At 45.4% G+C, this 20,193-nt stretch overlaps 1 protein-coding gene across 1 annotated transcript; it reads left to right on the forward strand.

Moving 5' to 3' along the window:
* The first annotated feature begins 13,823 nt into the window (after positions 1-13,823).
* Positions 13,824-16,146, forward strand: LOC125444648 (elongin BC and polycomb repressive complex 2 associated protein). Its single transcript, XM_048517177.1, has one exon. It carries the CDS (start codon positions 14,440-14,442, stop codon positions 16,015-16,017), a length of 1,578 nt encoding a protein of 525 aa, XP_048373134.1. The 5' UTR covers positions 13,824-14,439; the 3' UTR covers positions 16,018-16,146.
* Positions 16,147-20,193: the final 4,047 nt, after the last annotated feature.

Here is a 20,193-nt window from a genome sequence, read left to right on the forward strand (position 1 = left end):
TATTGTTTGTTGTGTGTGTTATACTTTTCATTGCATTATTTTCTCATTCCATAATCCATTTTTATTGCTTTGTTCTCTAATGTTATAATCCAATTTTATTGTAATTTTTGGTATGCAGCCTTAGTTTTAAATTGCATCATCTGCTTTGCATCTCTGTGAGAAAAGTAGACTGTAAATTAAGTTGCTAGATAAACAAAACATTAAAATAACTTGAGAGAACAAAGAGAACTAAGGATTGCATCCTGAAAAGTGAATGTGCAAAATGGAACAAGTATTTCTATATGGCAACTGAGCATATTCTTGGAAAACATTTCCCAATGGCTTTTCTGCCCAGAGGGCTTTAGGCCAGTTTAGAAGAACATTTTCATAACCAGAACTAAGATTTGGGTCACAATGATGTCTATTCATTCATTGGATAGAAGCAAGGAACACGTGAACGCCTAGATTGTCTCCCAATTCTCATAATGTTTAATGCAAATAAAAAGTATAATTTATTGGGCCCTCCTTGTGCCTGCACTCCACTGAAATGAACAAGAACTCTGTTCCTTGTGCTCTTGTGAAGTTCTCATCCACTTTTTGAGCAAGAATGGTTTTCTGAATTATGCTCAAATTTTAAAAGGATCTGTTTCAGTCGATATGGACCCCCCCCCCCATTTCATTTATGGATGCAGACAAACCCAGCGCAATTTTAAGAATACTTTCTTGGGAGTAAGCCCCATTGAGTTGATCTGCTTAGATTTGCTTGCAAAAACACTGTTTCAATGTGTCACTTGTGAACTGAAGGAAAAACTTAACAGGACGATTTAGTTGTTACTCAGTTAAGAATCAAACCGAAAAAAATAACTTGTTAAAATTAACTGCATGATCTCAATGAAATGAAATGCATTTTTCTTCAACCCTTTTGTCTTTTCGTGGGTCAGGGTTTACACACAGGAACCTCAATAGAGCATTTTCACCTGAAAAAGGAGTTGCAAGGGGAGCAAGTCTGTTTTTATCATTCTTCATCATCTGCAAACCTTTCTCTTGCAAAAAAATCCCCATGTTTCTTTCTAAAAGAAACAGAGACGGGGGCTTTTCTTAAGCAGAGAAACAAATCACTGTGTAATGTGGAAAATGTCAAAAGGAGGCAGAAAAATGGTACAATTTTTTCCCCTGTCTGAAAGACTGATGCATGAATGTTTTTCCTTGGGAATTTTTTTTAAAACAGAGCTGCTATCATTGGGGGGCCAGGGAGTTATTTCCACTGGCAGTACTGGCGGATGAAAACCAAGGAAGAACTTTGTTCTTTTAAAATGCAGGAATTAACTAGCCTGACCAAATTTAAAGTACAATTTTCTAATTTTCTAGCAAACAAATCTCTTCGTCAGTATCTGACCAAGTGGACTGTGACTGACATCTTGTCTCAAAATAGTTTGGAAAGATTTCTGTCTCTCTTGCCCCTTGGCATCAGTTTTTTCTTCTAATTCTCTTCAGGGGTTCTTTACAGAGAGTTGAATTGGTGCACTGCAAACACTGCATAGAATGGATATTTGTGGTGAATGAACCCATCAGCTCTGGTTCAAAAGTCTGGTTCAGGAGCCTGTTGGGCCTCAAACACAAGCTGTACTAGCCAGGGGGGAGAAAATGAAGATCCCTACATGGTAGCCTTCCACATTTATTACCAAGAGAGAGGTGCTGGCCTTTCCCCTTTATGTTCCTGCATCCTGATCCAGTGGGTGCAGACATACCGATTGTATCTGCAACTTCAGAAAAATGAATACAGCCAATAAGGCTTAAAACCAATCTCATCACTTTCCATGCTGATTGGAGTTCAGTGCGGGGCGTGTTCCAAACTGGGCAGATGTCAACATTCACAGGATTGGACTGGTAACCCTGGAAGCACACTGTGAAAGTTTGGAAAACACACCTTCCTCCTTGAGAGCCAATCTGGAGAACCGGGTTTGATTCCCCACTCCTCCACCTGAGTGGCTGAGGCTTATCTGGTGAACCAGATGGGTTTCCGCACTCCAACATTCCTGCTGGGTGACCCTGGCCTAGTTACAGTTCTCTCCGAACTCTCACAGCCCCACCTACCTCACAAGGTGTCTGTTGTGGGGAGAGGAAGGGAAAGGAGTTTGTAAGTCTCCCTACAGGAGAGAAAGGTGGGGTATGAATCCAAACTCTTATTTTGGATGTACAAAGGTAGATGCTGCTAATCCCATTATGATAGAGCATCAGCATGCAGAGATGGACAGGACATTTTGGGGTTTACGTGCTCTCTCACCCTCCAGCCAAGTATCAAATGCATCCCCTTGCGTCTCTCCTTCCCACGTGAATACAGCAAGCACCTCCAGGCAGGGAACCTGTTTTTCTACGTTACTATAGTAAAGTGTCACATGTGTGAATGATGCCATATTAATAATAATAAATCAGCATGCTTCTTGCCTTTTCAGGCATTCAGAAAATTTGTCTTGGGGCACAACGGTTGACACTTACTAAATTTTGGAGCCTTGTCGTTGTGAGAAATATTACATCTCATAATTAATGGTGCTGGGCGCAAGGCCCGGAGAGGGACGTTTGTTTAGAGGAAGGGGCAGGCAAACGAAACGGTCAAGGGTTACTGTCCAGTAGCATTTTCTTGGGAAAAAATCTCATTCATTAAACAGGATTTGAGTTAATTGAAGGCAACATCCTCCGCGATGAAGTGGTTTGGTTTAGACAAGGGGGTGTAGTCTCCATTGGCAAATTCTTGAATCCTGAAAATGTAGGTGGGAAAGTCTGAAGCTGCTTGAATGCCCCTTCCCACAAGGGTCTGATCTTGTTCGCTGAAGTCAGTGGATGCATATTTTTAAACCCTCCCTTTTCAAATACAGATTTTTTACTTAAGTTTTACAACCCGCTATGCAAACAAGAAAGAAAAATAAAGGTCACCACAGAATAAAAAGAGAGACAAGTCAATACAAACACCACCTCCCAATTCTTTCCATTAATATCTAGATATGTATTTTAAGGCCTTTCTCCCCAAACAAAGTTTCATAACTTTGTTTTGTTTCCATTTAAGGCTGCCTCCTTTCCCAGATATTTCACTCTTGCTGCTTGGTCACCATGTTGGTTGGTTCTCAGTGGAGAACCAGTCCTAAGAAAAAGGGATTTGTGTGTGTGTGTGTCTTCTGTTGCCCCAGAAGGTCAGACCAGAACCAATGGCTTGAAATTAAAACCAAAGAGTTTTTGGACTAAACGTTAGAAGAACTTCCTGACACACTGGTTCCTCAGTGGAACAGGCTTTCTTGGGAGGTGGTGGGCTATTTTTCTTTTGGAGGTTTTTAAGCAGAGGCTAGGTAGCCATCTGGCAGCAATAATGATTCTATGAACTTAGGCAGATCATGGAGGGCAGGCAGAGATGAGTCAATGCTCATCTCTCTGGACCTTTCTTGCATGCCCAGAGAAATCTAAATGAATTTTTTTCCAGGTCAGATCTGTTAGGTTATTTGCCCTTTTCTAGTCATAGAGCAGTGGTCACTGGGGGAGTAGAGGTGTAGCTATGAATTTCCTGCATTGTGCAGGATCCTTGGCATCCCTTCCAGCTAAATGTTTTTGTCTTTAAAACAAAAAGAAATGTTAAGACGTCTCCATCTTAGGCTGCTTCCACCACATCCCCAGATGAGCTTGTTACGTCTATTGGGTAACAGTCTATGTCAGGGGTGTTCAACTCTGGTTCTTCGGATGTTCATGGACTACAATTCCCATCAGCCCCTGCTGGCATGGTCAATTCTGCTCAAGGTATCCCTTCCAGGGCAGTTTATATAGGATTTTCACTATATTGATTACATTACTGATTACATTTCAAAGCATTCCTAAACTTGCATAAAGTTTTAAGGAAAATATTTTTACTGAATACCATAGGTTTGCTGAAACAGAAACATTTCAACACTTACCAGATCTGAACACGTCGACCTCTCCCCATGCACCTATAATTGTTCTAGAAGAAATAAGCAGCAAAGTGATGATGCTGTATTTCAAACTACACCTCCTCTCTTTTTTGTGCCAGGTTGTGCCAACCTCCCTGCAATAGCTAGACTCTTGGGTGCAGAAATCGGTTTATTGAACAGGATCATAATGTACAGCCACCAGTAATTCCTTACTGGAACTAAGTGTCAATACAGCATTTCTGGGTTAATATCCCTTCCCCTCTAGTGGCCGCCCTTAGGATCCTAGTAGGATGAAGTAACCAGCAGAATTCTCAAGCAGGGTCACACCAGAGACAAGGCATGTGCAGCCTGGCTAGAGGGTGAGAAAGTTATTTCATGCCTAGAGTAAAAAGAAGAACAAACCGGGGTTCCCACTCCACCTTCTCCTGGCCCACTCCAAAGTTTCATGACAAGAACCAGGGAAGAGCTGAAATGCCAGTAGATTTTCACAGGATCTTAACATCTTGTGACCAACGAAGTCACCACCATCGCTGTGTGTTTTGCTTTTGCTAAAACCACATCAGTTTGGCAGTCTGAATTGTGCCAGGTCAAGCGGGTCTCTACGGTTTGCATATCTTGCGCAAATCAAGAAGTTTTCAACATTTTACTTGATGAGATTCATTCTGCAAAATTTTTTATTCATTTTCCAACTCACAGGAGGGGCCAGAACACTGTTCCTCGCATGCTTTCAAGCGTATCTTATCACTTGTAAGGGATAGAAACATGTTGCTTCCAACCCCCTTTGGACTTCCCGTAGGCTTACAGAATCACATGGGCCTGGTCACAGAATTGGATTCAGGCCACGTGGCCATTCTTCAAGAAGAATATCTGTGCTCCGTATTTGGCTCCGTTTTAATGCCATTTTGTATGCCTTTCCAGAGTCAGTGTGGTATAGTGGTTAAGAGCAGGTGCACTCTAATCTGGAGAATTGGGTTTGATTCTCCACTCTGCCACGTGAGCTGTGAAGGCTTATCTGGTGAAGCCTGTGCATTCAAACACATGCCAGCTGTGTGCTAGTCTAGTCACGGTGGGGGGGGGGGGGGGAGACACAGTTCTTTGGAGCTCTCTCAGCCCCATCTACCTCGAAGGGTGTTTGTTGTGAGGGGGGAAGGGAAGAGAATTTGTAAGCCCCTTTGAGTTTCCTTACAGGAGAGAAAGGGGGGATATAAATCCTATTCTTCTTCCTTCAAGAAAACCTGGACATTGTTGTTCAGTGACCATGGCAAGAACTCTCTTTTCAACATCCAAGGTTTGCTGGGAAGAACTAGCAATGGGTAAAGGATTCCCCCTATAAAGCAGGACTTCCCTATACAGCTCCCTGGGAACACCATGTGGGGTGGGGGGGATAACGTGGTTGCAGGTGGGGCTGTAATAATCCATGGTGGGCTCCATGTGTTCAGGTACTTCGTGCTCCCTCTGACACAATCTTTCACCCTAATATAGCTGACAGCCTGATCCTGGTATGGTGGATACCAGTAGCAGACTGCACTACATCGCCCTATATCCATTTTGGGGGCCTCCTGAAGACTTTTGCTCACAATTCTACAAATATTTTAATTGCACAGGTAGAATTCTTTAGGGAAGCACATTTTGTAAGTATAATTGTTCAATGCTGTAATTTTCTGAAGTAAATATATTAAAATTATGTATTAAATATATAATATAGAAATATTAGCTTTAATATGACAATTTGTTTCACAGCAGACAGGAAGCAGTTAATTATCTCATTAAGAGAGTGAAAGCAGCGGCATAGCGCCAAAGGCACGCGGGGGAGTGCACAATTTACCCAGCGAGCGCCAATGCAGGGATGTGGCGTGGGTGCGGACGCGTGCAGTTCCCCCTAGTTCCAGCCCTGGTGCAAAGTGCCTTTTACCATTGGAGCCCTAGTGCTGATAACAGTGCCTCAGCAAAAACAAAACAAAAAGTGACAGGCCCCTGGCTTCAACCTAGTCAGCCTTATGGATAATATGGCCCTGGTTACCGCAGGAGGAGGAATAGACAGAAACACTCTCCTAATCTGTAGACAACCTCAGTGGGATTCAATGCATTCAAAACAAAACTCTGAAATGAAAAAAAGTCATTTTAAAGCCCGTCGAGTAGGGTTGCAAAATACCTGGAGATTTGGGGGTTGGAGCCTGACGAGAGTGGGCTTTGGGGAGGGACTTCAGTGGGGTATAAATGCCATAGAGTCTACCTATCCAAGTGGTCATTTCCCCCCCAGGGGAACCGACCTCTGTTGCCTGGAGATCAGTTGTAAATCCCGGAGATCCCCAGCTACCACCTGGAGTTTGGCAACCCAACCCTTCAGGGAAAATACAAATTGGATGCTCCCTCTGCTGAGGACACTACTCCTGTGAAGGTTTTCCCACATAATCTCAGCTGAACAGGAGATGTGCAACAGCACATTGTGTGCATGAACTTCTCAGTCAACAGTGCTCCAAAGAAGAAGACAAGTTTGGATTCATACCCCACCTTTCTCTCCTGTAAGGAGACTCAAGGGGGCTTACAAGCTCATTTCCCCTCCTCTCCCCACAACAGGCACCTTGTGAGGTATGTAAGGCTGAGAGAGTTCTGAGAGAACTGTGACTAGCCCAAGGTCACCCAGCAGGAATGTAGGAGTGCGGAAACACATCTGGTTCACCAGATAAGCCTCACCCACTCAGGTGGAGAAGTGGGGAATCAAACTCAGTTCTCCAGATTAGAATCTACCTGCTCTTAACCATTGCACCATACTGGCTGTCCATTTCCCACTACCATCCACAAATCTCCTGGACAGGGGGTTGCCTAGCCTTGCCTCGAGGTGGGGCTGTGAACCTACGAATGACCATTAAATCCCATTACAATTGCCCAGCTGGGACGGTCGCCAGGCCGGAGACCACACAAAGCATTGGGAAATCTCTGGAGTATTGGACCGATGGCTGCAAAGGAGAATGGACAGAGTTTGTAATGAGAAGGACCCTTCTCTGCCGCTCCTGGAAGCTTGCGGCAAGCAGCAATCGGTTTTTCAAATACACATGCAAACCCCCCTCACAATTAACCATTATTTGAGAGTTTGTGATGACATTTCAAATGGGCTTAATCCTGACTCTCACAGGCAAATCAAAAAGAAACAAAACTGTGATTTTAAAAGAAACAGAGGCTCTACGCTTTTTATTTTTTTTAAAGACTCATTAAAATGGTACAGAGAAAAATACATTGCGTTCACACATTGTCGATTCTCTTAAATCCGTCTTGTCATATGAATGTTCAAAATGCTCAAAAGGTTTTGGAAGGAATGTCACATTCCATAATTTTAATTTCAACCACCTGTTAAATCCAATTATTATTAAAGTAATTAAATACATCTCCTTTTCTCTGACTTGCTTAATTAATTTCAATTTCCATCATGTACCGGATTTCATGTTCTTTATGGTCAAGGATCTCTACAACACCTGGTTAATTCAGTTTTGACTGCCGCTAACAGATTCATGCCAAATTCTTGATCTTTTGATTTTACATCAAGTAAAATAGTCGACCAAAGTACTTTTAAATTTTTTAATTGTTTATTTACTTCAGTTTATACCTCACCCATCTCCCCGATGAGGGCCCAAAATGGTCTATTGTTCTCCTTAACTCTATTTTATCTTCACATAAACCCTTCAAGGTAGGGTCATCTGAGAACATGATGTTTGTCACAAGGTTATTGAGCAACCGTTATAGGTCGAGTAATTTGAATTCCCATCTCCCAGATCCTACTCTGACCCTCTAACTACTATTCCACACTGGAAGTTAAAGACTGCTATTGTGGTCATATATATGCTTGAGCTCTAACAGATACCTTTTCTGAGAAGACTCATCATAAGGGGAATGAGAACTTTTTAAAGAAAGAAGTGTGACGAACCATTTTCAAGTGCTTAGCACTAGCTGGTCCATGCACTGCTTTCACCCTGAGGACTAGTACCCTTACAGCAAATTTTACAAACTGATAGACCATTTTATTTTGCACAGAGGTAGGCAATCTTTTTCGCCCCAGCAGGAAAAAACACACATATGCAACGTCTCCCTGAGAAGATGTTGGCATACCAGTATAACCTCTGCCTTTGTGGGTTTGGAGGAGCTAAATTAGGAATAAAAACTACAAGACAAATCTAAACAATTGGTTTAAAATACTGTGATCTGAATAAAACTTGAAGGCTTGGCCGACACGGTTTTCTTCTGATGGGGCTTTTATCTCAAAATATCGGAGATTTCCAAGCCTGGCAGAAAATGATTAACAATTACATTTACTAATAAAGGATTACTGTCGGAAAATGTTTGGAATGAGTGGCTTAAAAATGTTAACTTAGCAACACGAGAATGACTTTTTCCTTGCTGCAAAGGTGCTATCCAGCTATTTCCATCTGGAATTCCATCCAGCTGGGAAATATACACACAGGCCTAAGGCCTGGCGCTTTTTATTGAGGAACTGAGTTAGTGGAAATAAGCAATTCCTTTGAAGGCAAGACCCTTAATACACTAGTTCAACTCACACCCATTTAGTGAGTGACCAGAACAGCGCATCAAGCTTCAAGTAGAACTGCTAATCCACCTTCTCTCCCCAACAGGTACACTCAGGCTGTTCACAAGTGTTCTTTAAGATCTCTTGTGCAAAAGCATCCAACGGACAATTGAGGACTGGCAAGAAGACAGCTTCTGAACAGGTTACCGGCTCCGGGTTAAAAAGCACCTGGAGAGTTTTGGGATGGAGCTTGAGAAGGGCGGCGTTTGGGGACCAGAGAAAGCTCAGCAGGGTTTAATGCCACAAATCTGCCTTCTGAAGCAATCATTTTCTTCAGGGAACTGATCTCTCACTTGGAAATCACTTGTAACACCTGGAGATCTCCTGCCACTACCTGGAGATTTGCAACTCTACTTCCAAAGGAAACCAACTCTGGGGAATATTCAACCGAGTTAGGATTTTTAAAAGATAATATCCCATCAAAACAGTGATACAAAACAGGCCTTTAAGGGAATGACACTTTCCTAGGCTAGATCCTGACTACCCCCAAAGAGAAGCACAGCAAGGGGTAAATTGATACACACACAAAAGAAAAAGATCTCTTGTGGTACCTGATGCTCATGTCATTTCATACAAGACACTAAAGCAAACCTGGGTTTGGCACTGAACAGAAGAGCTCTCTACTGAACGTACCCAACCCAGCTCTCTACTGAATATGCATATAAAATTAATGCTTGTCACAATGCCATGTCACATTCATAGGAGAAAAAAACCTGAGCACGGACACCTCTTTTAAAAAACCTCATTTCTGAACTGGTCTTGTCTGGGTTATTGCAAAGGCCAAGTTGGGTGTGAATGTGGCAAACGAGTATGTTTAAACCTATCTCTGCTCCAGACATACAAAGGAAGCAGTGTGCTCACGTCTGTGCAGTTCCATTTTTAAGAGCAAGGGGCACATGGGTGAGGGGGAGATGGCTCCCCCTCCCCAGTCTGCCGCCCCAAGCACTTTCCAGCCTGCTGGATTTTTTTCTGTGGGGAGTCCAATCATCAGATTGCCAGGCAGGGAGCAGAAAGAGGGGAGATTCAAGACCCCAGTGCTTTGTCTGTTTCAAGCACACCTTCTACCCTCGACTTGCAAATGACTGGGCCCCCGGTCTGGGTTTGAACAGAGGGCCAGCGGGCACCCCGCTCAGTCCAGCCCTTTGTCAGAGAGCAGTGTCTTTCGCTCCATGTACAGAAAGCAAACTATTGCACTGGGTCAGCTGGTCCCCGAACTAGTGATGCCGTAGACTAGTGCATTAAACCTTTCTGAATAAACAGGTTTTTTGGGGGAAAACTGATTTAGAACAAACCTTTCAGCCCAAATTGGCCAAAATCTGAGAAGGGTAATGCCTGATAGCTTACATCAAGACAGCAGGAAAAGTCCTGTGGCTGACCTAATGACCTTTGGAATGTGAATGATAAGGGCACCTTTTAACGTCGTTTTACTTCTTGAAGTGGAGAAATGCTCATCTCTTGGCTGGCACCAGGCACAATCCGCTAGAAACAGGCGCAGTTCTGCTGAGCTGAAATGAATGGGAGTTGTGTGAGTGATAATTTTCAACGGACCATGTGCGGATGTTCCCAGCAGAGTTGGCCCACAGGAAGCGAACTAGCCACCCTCTGAGAAATGCTGCTTCACTAGTTCATGGGCTAGCCTGCCTGCAATTCAATCTTGCTGTACAGCGAGAAAACACACACAGAGAGACCCAACCAGGAATCCTTTCCTCTCACAGCTCCAAAAGGGACAGTGTCTTTAATCTGGATGCAAAAAGATTGCAAAATAATAGGAAAAGGGGTAAGAAAAGGGAGATCCTTTTTTAAAGGGCATCACTGAGCTCTTCCATTGCTACAAGAAGACTGTGGGAGTCACACACAGCAATTTTATTTCAGGGGGAATTGGGGGTGGATTTTCATCTCCAGAGAGGAACACAGTCACTTTTGTGGGCAATTAAAGATTTTCGAACCCTTCAGCTTTGTTAACGATACAAAGGCTTTTCCCATCGATTTCCGCGTGTTCCTCTCCCTTAAGAAAAGCAACAGAAACATCAATCTGAGGTTTGGGGTCACTGACATAATTGATGAGAAATACATGCAAATCAGACTGCTTGTTTCTCTCTTCAAATTGGCGGCACAACTCATGAAGTCATCACCTATCAGGAACGTGGACAGTAACTATCCCTCCAACTGTCTTTTCTTGGATATAAAATTTTAAGACTGTGATCCTAACTGCCCCAGACTTGGGAGTTCAGTCTCATCGACTGGATGGAATTGACTTCCTCTGAGTGAAGATACAGGACTGTACCTTTACACATATATCAGCTTAGCAGAAACAAATTTCCAAGCGAATGTAATGATGGTTATATATATAAGTGAGCTGAGAAAAATGTAATAGAATTGAATGTTTCTTGGCGGTCATGGGGAGGTACTTCCTGAAAACATTCTAGGAGTTGGATCACTGTATTTGTCTGTGCGGGAGGCTTAAAAATACACAAGGATAATATGATCTATTATTATTATAACATGGCTCACTTTATCCAGAATGTTATGTAAAAGTATACATCTGCTCCTGAGCTTTAATTCTGAACAAAAAAGAGTCAAAAGAAATTTTAGCAATGAGGTTTGGGGACGTCAAGTTTCCAGATCAAATCTGGCACACGAAAAGTAAAATGTTACTTAAGAACAAATACGGATAACGTTAGCCCAAAACAGGTGAGGTATTAAAGGCAAATAAAACTGCGGAAGAAAGAACAGCCATGTGTCAACCACATTTTGGATGTCTACGGTTCTACCTATATGGCTGCAACAAATCGGTGATTTATGGAGAATGGCGGAAAAATCTGCTTCCACAACCAGAGACAATTTTGCAACGCCAAAGGCACCCGTTTGCCCCTGAACATGGTTTTTAGCAAAGTAAAGTTTTAAAAAGCCCCAAAGACACAAGTCTTGTGCAGGAGAACTTCCTGCTAGGTTGAACCATGACACATGTCCACTTAAAGGGTTTTTTTTAAATCATCAACATGCCAATAGTCTTGGCAACAATATTCTTGTATTTTGCAATGCACGTCTGTTCTGCCAAAAAAAAAAAAATCAATTTACCTCCCACCACGTGTTTTACCAAAGTTGGAGCAAACACACATTAGGCTGGAAGGTAATCATTCAAAGAGAGCATAAATGTTGCAGGAGAAGAATGGACTGAGAACTCCCCCCCACCCTGTCCCGCAACCCTTTCCCCATGTTCTCCAGCATCCCTGAATTGGCATTTTTATTTCAAGATACTCGACAGTAGGTAGAAATGGACTTCAGTGTGATCAAGAATCCAATCCTTAAGGCATTTTCCTTGAACTAAGCCCCATTGAATATAACGGGGCTTACGTCTGAAAAGACTTGCTTGGGTTTGTTCAGTCTTTTGGGGAATTTGTGGCCTCTGCTGAGAAACAAGACTGCAACGTGCACCCTTGTGTGCATACAGCCACTAACATGCAAACCTACACTCTGGCTTCCACAGAGGGTCATATATGGCACAACCCATAGGGTTATATACACATGGGCCAGGGGTTTGGGATGCAGCCAGCACGTTGTTGCAATCTCAGCAGTTTGTTCCACGCTTTGTACAGAAAATAAGCATCTGTTCCCACGGGCCCATTTATGTTTGCTGGATAGGAGCTGGTATATCTTCCCCACTGGGCCAAGGAGCTACTTAAAAGTCCCAACGATCTTGGCACTTTGTCCTCACACTACTGACTTGGACATAACTTTCCCTGAACTTAATGGAATTCCCTTCAAAACAGATGAATCAGGAGTGTGTTTCTTTGATATCAGTCCACTCCGGCACCCTGTAGGTTTCGGAAATGCAAATGCGAATCAGATGCTAAAAGAGGGGTACTTGGCACCTTATACATGGAACACGATTGATAAGACATATACACGTGAAAGCTGGAAGCACAGACAATGTTGAATTTTTATGTATCTGGAGGGAATCTCTATGCCTGTTTTTAAAGACATCTAGAATCAAAACACCTTTGATGAAAACCCTCCAACTTGGATGTTTTAAGGATCGCTACAGAACAACAAAATTCCACTAGCCAAATATCCTAAGGGGTGCAAAGGGTAGGGGTTTGAGGTCCTCAGTGGAAAAGCTGACTTATTCGGGATATACGAGAGAGCTGAATCAGTCATTAACTGCCCAGAATTTATACTGCCTTAGAATCAAAAGTGTGAGACTATTTCTGACAACATGCCATACGTCTTATAAAATTCCAATGGCATTCAAGAAGGAATGGAACAACAGAATCCTCTAGAAGAACAGAAATCTATTCTGCTTTCTTATCAAAGAAAAAAGAGCTCTGATTCAGGATATTTTATTTGTAAATCTCTTGTATGTTGCTTTCAGCACTGTGGCAAGAGAGCTGGAAAATGCAACTCACAAATTTTATAAAATAAATGAATCGCATGAACACAGTCTAGTGGGAAGTTCTTCTCTGCTGGGCCCATGGAAATGAATGGGCAATTTCCCACGCACAAATTGACAAACTGATTAGAGCCGCAATACTATTATTATTTTTTTAAATTAAAAATAGAATCCTGACTCTTCCTTCCAACAAAGAAAAGCAAAGGGAAAACAATATAATGTTGAAGCTCTGCCAAAAGAAGGGGAGAAATACAAATGTATATGAAAGCTATTAAGAGATAAATGTTGGTGGGTAAATAAAAAGGAACACAGAATGCTTAAATAATAATTACTATATAATATAGACTGTAATTAGCATTGCCTAAATTATTACAGATTTAAAAGCAAGCCTTCTTCCTATCAAAAGCTAAATTAATGCAATCCTTAAACTCACAGGATTTGGGCAGAATTTTAAAGGCTGTTTTCCCTCTCCTTTCCTTCCCATTTGCCCCAAAATATTATGTTTCCATGTTTACATAGAAAGAAATGTATCTTTGAACGGACTCCAACAAAATCCGATTTCAGTAGAGACCAAAGGCCATCTCGGCGAGCTTAAGCCCTACGCAGCAGATATTTGGTCGGAAAAACTTTAAATAGTGGAAAGATAATTTAAGAAAAACATTGTTTAGACTCCTCTGATATTGCAGGGTTTTCTTTTCTTGGTATGTTACTTTTAAAAAATGGGAAGGATTGTGTAGGAAGATGGAAGGCATCGGACGGATGGAAACAGGCAGGTCTGAATACATTAATATGTTCTAGCCTTTGGCTGTCTTTGTACACAGACATGGATAGGGAAACTCACTCTATAGCGTTGGAGGGTGTTGGAACAGCTTTTAAAGGAAAGGGGTTTTTTATATGAGGGTTTTACACGGGGGTGTGTGTTAAATGTTGGGGGTTTTGTGACATCACCAGGTTAAATTGCCCAATCAGCTCGCGCTCCGGAGAAAATAATTTTGTGGGGTGTTTCCTATAATATACTGTACTTCAAGTCTGTCTCGAAGAAAGAAGCAGAAAAGGAGGGGGAGAAGGTGGATACAAGATGGATTTTTTGGTGCACGCTGTGGGTGTTTGGAAAGCCACTCTTGCAAGATCTGTCCCTTTCGGAGCTCCAGCCTTCCCCTTTTCCTCTGTCCACAGGTTTGCTTGGTGCAAATGCTGAAGAGGAGCTTGAAAAAGAGCCAGAGGGAGAAAAGAAAAGAAAAAAAGGGGGGGGTTCTTGTGTTTCTGCCTCCCCCTCCTCAGGAGTCAAAGGTATCAGGAGGAAGGAAAAGGACTGAGAGCAGAGAAGATTTTTCTCCTTCGGCATCCTTCCTGAATTTTCCAGAGCGGAGGAAAGCAAGACCAGAAAAGGGGGTGTTTTGGATCTCCCAGAGATGCGCTTGAAAAGAAAACGCATCCCTCAAGGGCGGGAGGTTGATTTTGGGGGTTAGGGGGGACATGGGGAGGGAGAGGGGTGGGGAGAAGAGCCCCCTCTCTGCAGCCCCCTCCCCGGCCGCCCCTTGCCCCAGTCACCCCCGCCAAGAGCCATGTTCCTGACCTGCGGCGGGGCTCCAGCCTGCACTACCATGGCTTACCATGGAGATTTCCAAGCCGGTTACCAGGAGATCGACGGCATCCCCCTGGGCTACCTGCAGATCCACGGCGCCAGGCTGTTCGCTCTGCCCCAGGTCTTCAGCGCCCTCTTCCACAGCATCCCGCGGGCCGCCGTCAGCAAGAGGCTGGAGAGCCTGAAGATCCGCCGCCGCCGCTGCGACCCGCGGGAGCTGCGCACCCTCAAGGCGCTGGGTTCGGTGCCCGTGCGCGCCGCCAAATGCTCGCTCATCTCCAAGGCCGACCTGGACGCCCTGCGCTCCTCGTGCCAGGCCTGGGCGCCCCGGAAGAGGCGCAAGAAGAAGAGCAAGCGGAAGGAGACCCGGGACCGCTTCGGCCGCCCCCGATGGCTCCCCCCGCTCCCCAAGGCCGGCGCCCCGGGACAGGCGCTCTTGGGGGAGCCCTTCGCCCGAGCCTTCGCCAAAGCCGCGCAGCCCCCCAAGCGCCGAGGGCAGCTGCTGGTCTACCCCGACGGCCTGCCGCTGCTCCGCTCGGCCGGCCGGGAAGGGCGCTCGCCTTGCGGCTGCCTGGCCCCGGAGAAGAGGCAAGGCACTTCGGCCGGCTCCTCCAGCGACTCCGAGTCCAGCGGCGCGTCCAGCTCCAGCGGCGACTCCTCGGAAGAGGACGACGACGACGAGGACGACGACGACTCCTCGTCCAGCAGCGCAGACAGCAGCTCGTCCGGCTCGGAGAGCAGCTCCCTGTGCAGCGGCCACTCGGTGCAGAGCACCCGCTACAGGCAGGCCGCCCTTCCCCGCCTCCCGCCCGCCCCTTCGCCAACCCTGCGCCCGCCGGACCCCGACGTGCTCTTCTGGGCCCGCACGCTGCGCGCCTCCGCTTGGGAAAGTTTCCAGCCCGGGCCCAAGGAGCCCCGGCGCGACGAGCAGGAGCCTGGCCCCAAGCAGGAGCCCCCGAGCCCGACTAGGGACGCGCCGCAGCCGAAGCAGGCGCCGGATCAGGTCTCCAACGCCCAGCCGGCCCAGGCCGAGGCGATCCAGAAGGACTCCGAGCCAGGCCTGGGCCGGGAGGCGCATTTCGACCGGCTCATCCGGCAGTCCAAGCTGTGGTGCTACGCCAAAGGCTTCACCGCCGACGGGAAGGCCGGGCGCCGGGCCGGGCAAGCCAAAGGCGGCGGCTGCGCTGCCAAAACCGGCCTCCTCGACGGGTTGGAAAGGAGCGCCAAACGCAGGCGCACCGAGCGGGACAAGGGGAGGCCCGCCAAGGTCGCCAAGAAGGCGACCCCCAAGGCGGCCAGCCCGGCTTGCAAGCGCTTGCTGAGCCCCCCCACGACGCCCGCCGGGCACGCCTTCACCCTGATGGGCACCTTCCCCTGCACGCCCGCCTTGGTGGTGGGCTCCGACGGGGACCTGTGCCCCGCGTCCTCGCTGTGCGTCAAAGACTCGCCGGGCGCCCTCGCCAAAACGCACCCGCTCTGGACCTGGCGCCTGGGGGCCAGCGCCGTCCCCGTGCCCCCCAGCCTGAAATTCCGCGGGGGCCCCTGGGAGGACCTCTGAAGAGAGCCTTGGAGCGCAACACGTTGGGGGGGTGGTGGTGTGTGCATTCCTCCCCCACCAAAAGAAGGTTGGGACTTCCAGAGAACGTGCAGCCAACTCGAGCAGCGGGTCACCTCGAGGGCGTCCGTGGCTCTTAATCTCGGCTGGGGATTTTGCCCCCTGAAGCCCCTGGGATTTATTTCGGAGCAAACGCGTTGGAAGGGTGATGGCCACACATGCCCACAATTCGTTGGGGTTTTTTTTGAGACTCTTTGCTTTAGGATGATGACTTTCCCCCCACCCCATGTCGTCTTCACAGACAGCTGCCTCGGTTCGAGGCTCTGGTTCTTCCGAGGGCTTCGGGGAAGCGTTGCAATTTCGGGATCGTACTTGAAACAGGCTCCGTGAGCCGGAATAACTGCACCGGGTGGGGGGGGGAGAGAAAAGAATACCCCTGCCAGATATTTGTGGCTTGCAAGAGCAAACGGGGTGGGAGGGGGGCCGGGAATGAAACGCGGGGGGCAGTTTTGCAAGATCTGTGCGGAAACCGATATTGGGACGTTTCGAGCACAAAGGGTGCGCTTTGGAGAGAAGCTGGAGAGATCGAATTACCATTTAAAAAAACACAGAAAAGACAAAGGCCAGTTGGGATGGACCTCCCCCCCCCCCCAGACTTCCTTGGTTCGTTCCATGCAGAAAAATTCGGAAGAGGGGTGGGTGTGTTTTGGGGAGGGGGCTGAGAAAGTTGCAGGCACGGGTCCCCTCCCCCTCATCCCAAGTGAAAGATCCCTCTCTTCTTTCCTCTCCCCCTTGGCCGAGTTAAAAGTACACTCCCTCCCCCCCCTTTCCCCACCCCCACCCTTCTTACTTAATTTGGCAGAGAAATAGAAGGTCCTTTCAACTGGTGCCCACTAAAACTCATCAAAGCCTCGCTCTCCCCCCCCCCCAATCCACCCCCATCCGCTTCCTGATTAAACCTAAAGTAAGACAAAAGTGATTGCTTGAGCCCATGCAGAAGAATTTGGGGAGGGGGGAGAGAGGTGGGGAAAAAAATCTCGAATCCCTTCTTTGTCTGAAGTAAAGGGGTAGGGGGCTGGGTGGGGTGGAAATCGAATTATTTTAAACCAGCAGTTGTGACTTTTAGTTGAGGTTGGGGAAAGTCAGGAAGAGATGGGGTGGGGAGGCCCTTTGCAACATGGGGGGGGGGGGAGCTGGCACTAAAGAGAAAACAAAGTTGTTTGAAACTTGCATTTAAAAGGGGAGCAGGAGGGTTTGTGGGCTAATAGAACCCTGAGGTAGCCCGAAGGTAATATTTTAAAACAGCGTGGACAAAATTAGTAGAACAATAAATTGGTTCCAGGGAAGATTTGCAATGAAATGCAGATGGGGGGAATTAGGTCCCTTCAATGGAATGGAGAAAAGAATGAGGTCCTTTTCTTTCACCAAAGGAAACAGTGAAACATCTCCCTCCCCCCATCGCCTTTCTCATTTTTGGAGGGGGTGTTGTGATATTCCTCTTTGTCTTCATTTCCCGCCTCTCTTAAATCACCTCAAAGCCAAACCTTCTGAACTGGGTTGAGCAAAACAGCCTGTACTTTAAACAACAGTATAGCTCCTGTTCTAAAACCCAGACCCAGATTTAGAACAGTAGATCTGTTCTAAAACTCAGATCTACTTACAGAACCCAGTGGCTTTAAGTAGGCTTGGTTAAAATCTTGCATTGCTTCATAATCCCTGCTCAGATGGGGTAGTTTTTTTTAAAATGCCAAGTATATCTTAACTTGGAAGAGACTTTTGGAATTATTGAGGCTCAGTCGCCAAAGCCTAAACGTGTTTACTTGGAAGGAAACCCTGGAATCAACTTTACTCCAAAGTAAAGGTGCCCTGCTTTTTGTTTAACGGCAGCTGGGTTTTTCCCCCTTAAAAAGACAAAATTCAAACCACTGGGTTAAAAAAAAGAATTTAAGAATTATGGTAGAAGATGAAACCACAGCTTTTGTTAGAGGGACATTCTGGCGCTCTGAATTGAACATTTCTCAGTGAAGCAAGTGAAAATTTCCAGTACACTGATGTAGATGCATGTTTTAAAAACATAACTTTAAAGTTGCAGTCCTAAATACTTAAATTGACTAAATCCAAGTCAGTCGCTGATGCTGTTGTCTAAAACGCTTTAGATATTGGATTATTTTCAGCCAGAATATTCTGTCCTGTTTCAGGATCCTGTCACGTTTGCTTACTTGAGTTCAACAGACCTTTTTTCGGAGTACATGTGGTTTAAATCTATGCTGTTGGTGGTTCTGCCCTCTTGACAGATGATCGTACAACTGAATGGGAAAGCTTTTGTTTTTAAAAAGTAGTTTTCAGTTAGGAGGTTTCCCCCCCTCACCCCAAAGGAAAATGATATTTTTGCTAAGAGAAAGCGGGGGGGGGGGGGGTATTTTTTAACAAATTGATGTTGGGCATCAGAATTGTTTTGGAAAGTTCCCATTCATTTTGTTTGGACTTCAGAGGAGAATTTCCTTCAGGCTTGTGCTCCGATTTTGCCAATAAACAAGATGAAATGAGGCTATTGGAGGCTTGAGTATTTAAGGATGAGGGAGAAATTAACACCATTCTGGCCATAAACTTGGTCTGCAAAATGCTTCAGGGCGAAACTGAGGGTCTGGAGGACGCTCTCCTAGGCTGGGTTTGTGAGGGGCAGAGAGAAAGAACGAGGCAGGACTGCTGTTTTTATTTTCCTCAGAAAAAGCTTTGCACCCCATATCCCATTACTTTGTGTTCAAAATCCGGGCCCAGCTTAGCTCTGATGAAATAGAGGGGTCTTGATATTTGTAAAACAGCATGCGGCATGGGCTGACTGCTGAAAACCAACTATTATTTTCAAAGGAATGTGGAATTTGATTGAGACCAAATATTGACACATCCTCTCTCGCTCAACTTTAAGTTGTGTGCTTTGCAGACACAAACCACAGGAAAGGGGGTGGGAGAAAGCGACCATATTTAAAATTAAATTCTAGCTGCAGAGAATTTTGTGCGAGTGAATGACGCTTTGCGATTCATTCTCGCAGTAAATGTGCTCTGATGGAAACAGATTTTTTTTGCTGCAAATCTGCTGTTCTAGGATACAGAAGGCTCTTTTGTTGAGTATGAGGGAGGGGGGTGGTCCCAGCAAAAGAAGGAATGCGGGTTGCACAATTTAGGGAGGCTTGCTGTGCCCCAAGATCACATCATTTCCACAGGTTAAATAATTAGTACACAGCCTGATTCTGCTCCTGGTTCTCTGCCTAAGGGATTTAACAGAATGTTTTTCTCCTTTCCCTCTTTTAAAAAATAATTATTTGTAGCTACCAACAAACCTTTGTTAGAAAGGCCGCAAATAAAAGAATGCATCCCCCACTACAAAAAAGCAGAATGTAAGTAGCAGGAAAATCCCTTTATAAGGGAAAGAATAACTTCTCTCTTCTCTGGTTCATAAGGCCCATCGACCCAACCAATTATGCATTTTGTATGCAGTTTCTATTCATTTAAATGGAGATTTCACAGGAGAATTTTTCAGCAAATCGTACTGCAAGCCTTCTGCAAGTATGCAATATGCATTTTCTGTTTCATAAGTTCTTACAGATGAACATACAAGTATATGTACTTTGCATTCCTTATTCCAGGTGTGCATACATACAAACATGGTGTTGTCCACATTTGCACACGTAAGAAACAGCATAAATAATACATAACTATGTATACAATGTGCATTTGTGTTCAGAATATACAATGTATGTGCCTGTGGAGATACAAAAAGGAAAATATGTTCTCAGAAGTATTAATGTGGCTTTGTCGAAGTGTTATAGGTTTGAATGGTGATAATGCTTGTCTAGTTCTGGTGGTACATTATCACCATCTAAAACTGTACTAGGTAAGCAACAGCTTACTACTGTGCTGAGTTACATGCTTCTAGTTCCATTGAAGTCAATGATGTAGCTATGTTCCAGATTGCACTATAAAAGCTGATGGACTTGGTGAGGCTTTTTTGTGCGTGTGTGCGCTTATACCACTGTGATACAGGAGTAGAAATTTCAGTGGAGCCAGGCTGTCAACTAACTTTTAAAATGAAAAGCCCCCTTGTGCATTCTGGCGCTCATGTGGATTGCATAGGCTATACCCCATTCAGTTCCATGGAGAGAGCAAATATGGGTATGCATA

Source organism: Sphaerodactylus townsendi, linkage group LG15 (assembly GCF_021028975.2).
Source record: "Sphaerodactylus townsendi isolate TG3544 linkage group LG15, MPM_Stown_v2.3, whole genome shotgun sequence".
Lineage (NCBI taxonomy): Eukaryota > Metazoa > Chordata > Lepidosauria > Squamata > Sphaerodactylidae > Sphaerodactylus > Sphaerodactylus townsendi.

What these genes read in the sequence shown, in the direction of transcription:
- LOC125444648 (XM_048517177.1), top strand. Translation starts at nt 14,440, where the DNA reads ATGTTCCTGACCTGCGGCGGGGCTCCAGCCTGCACTACCATGGCTTAC.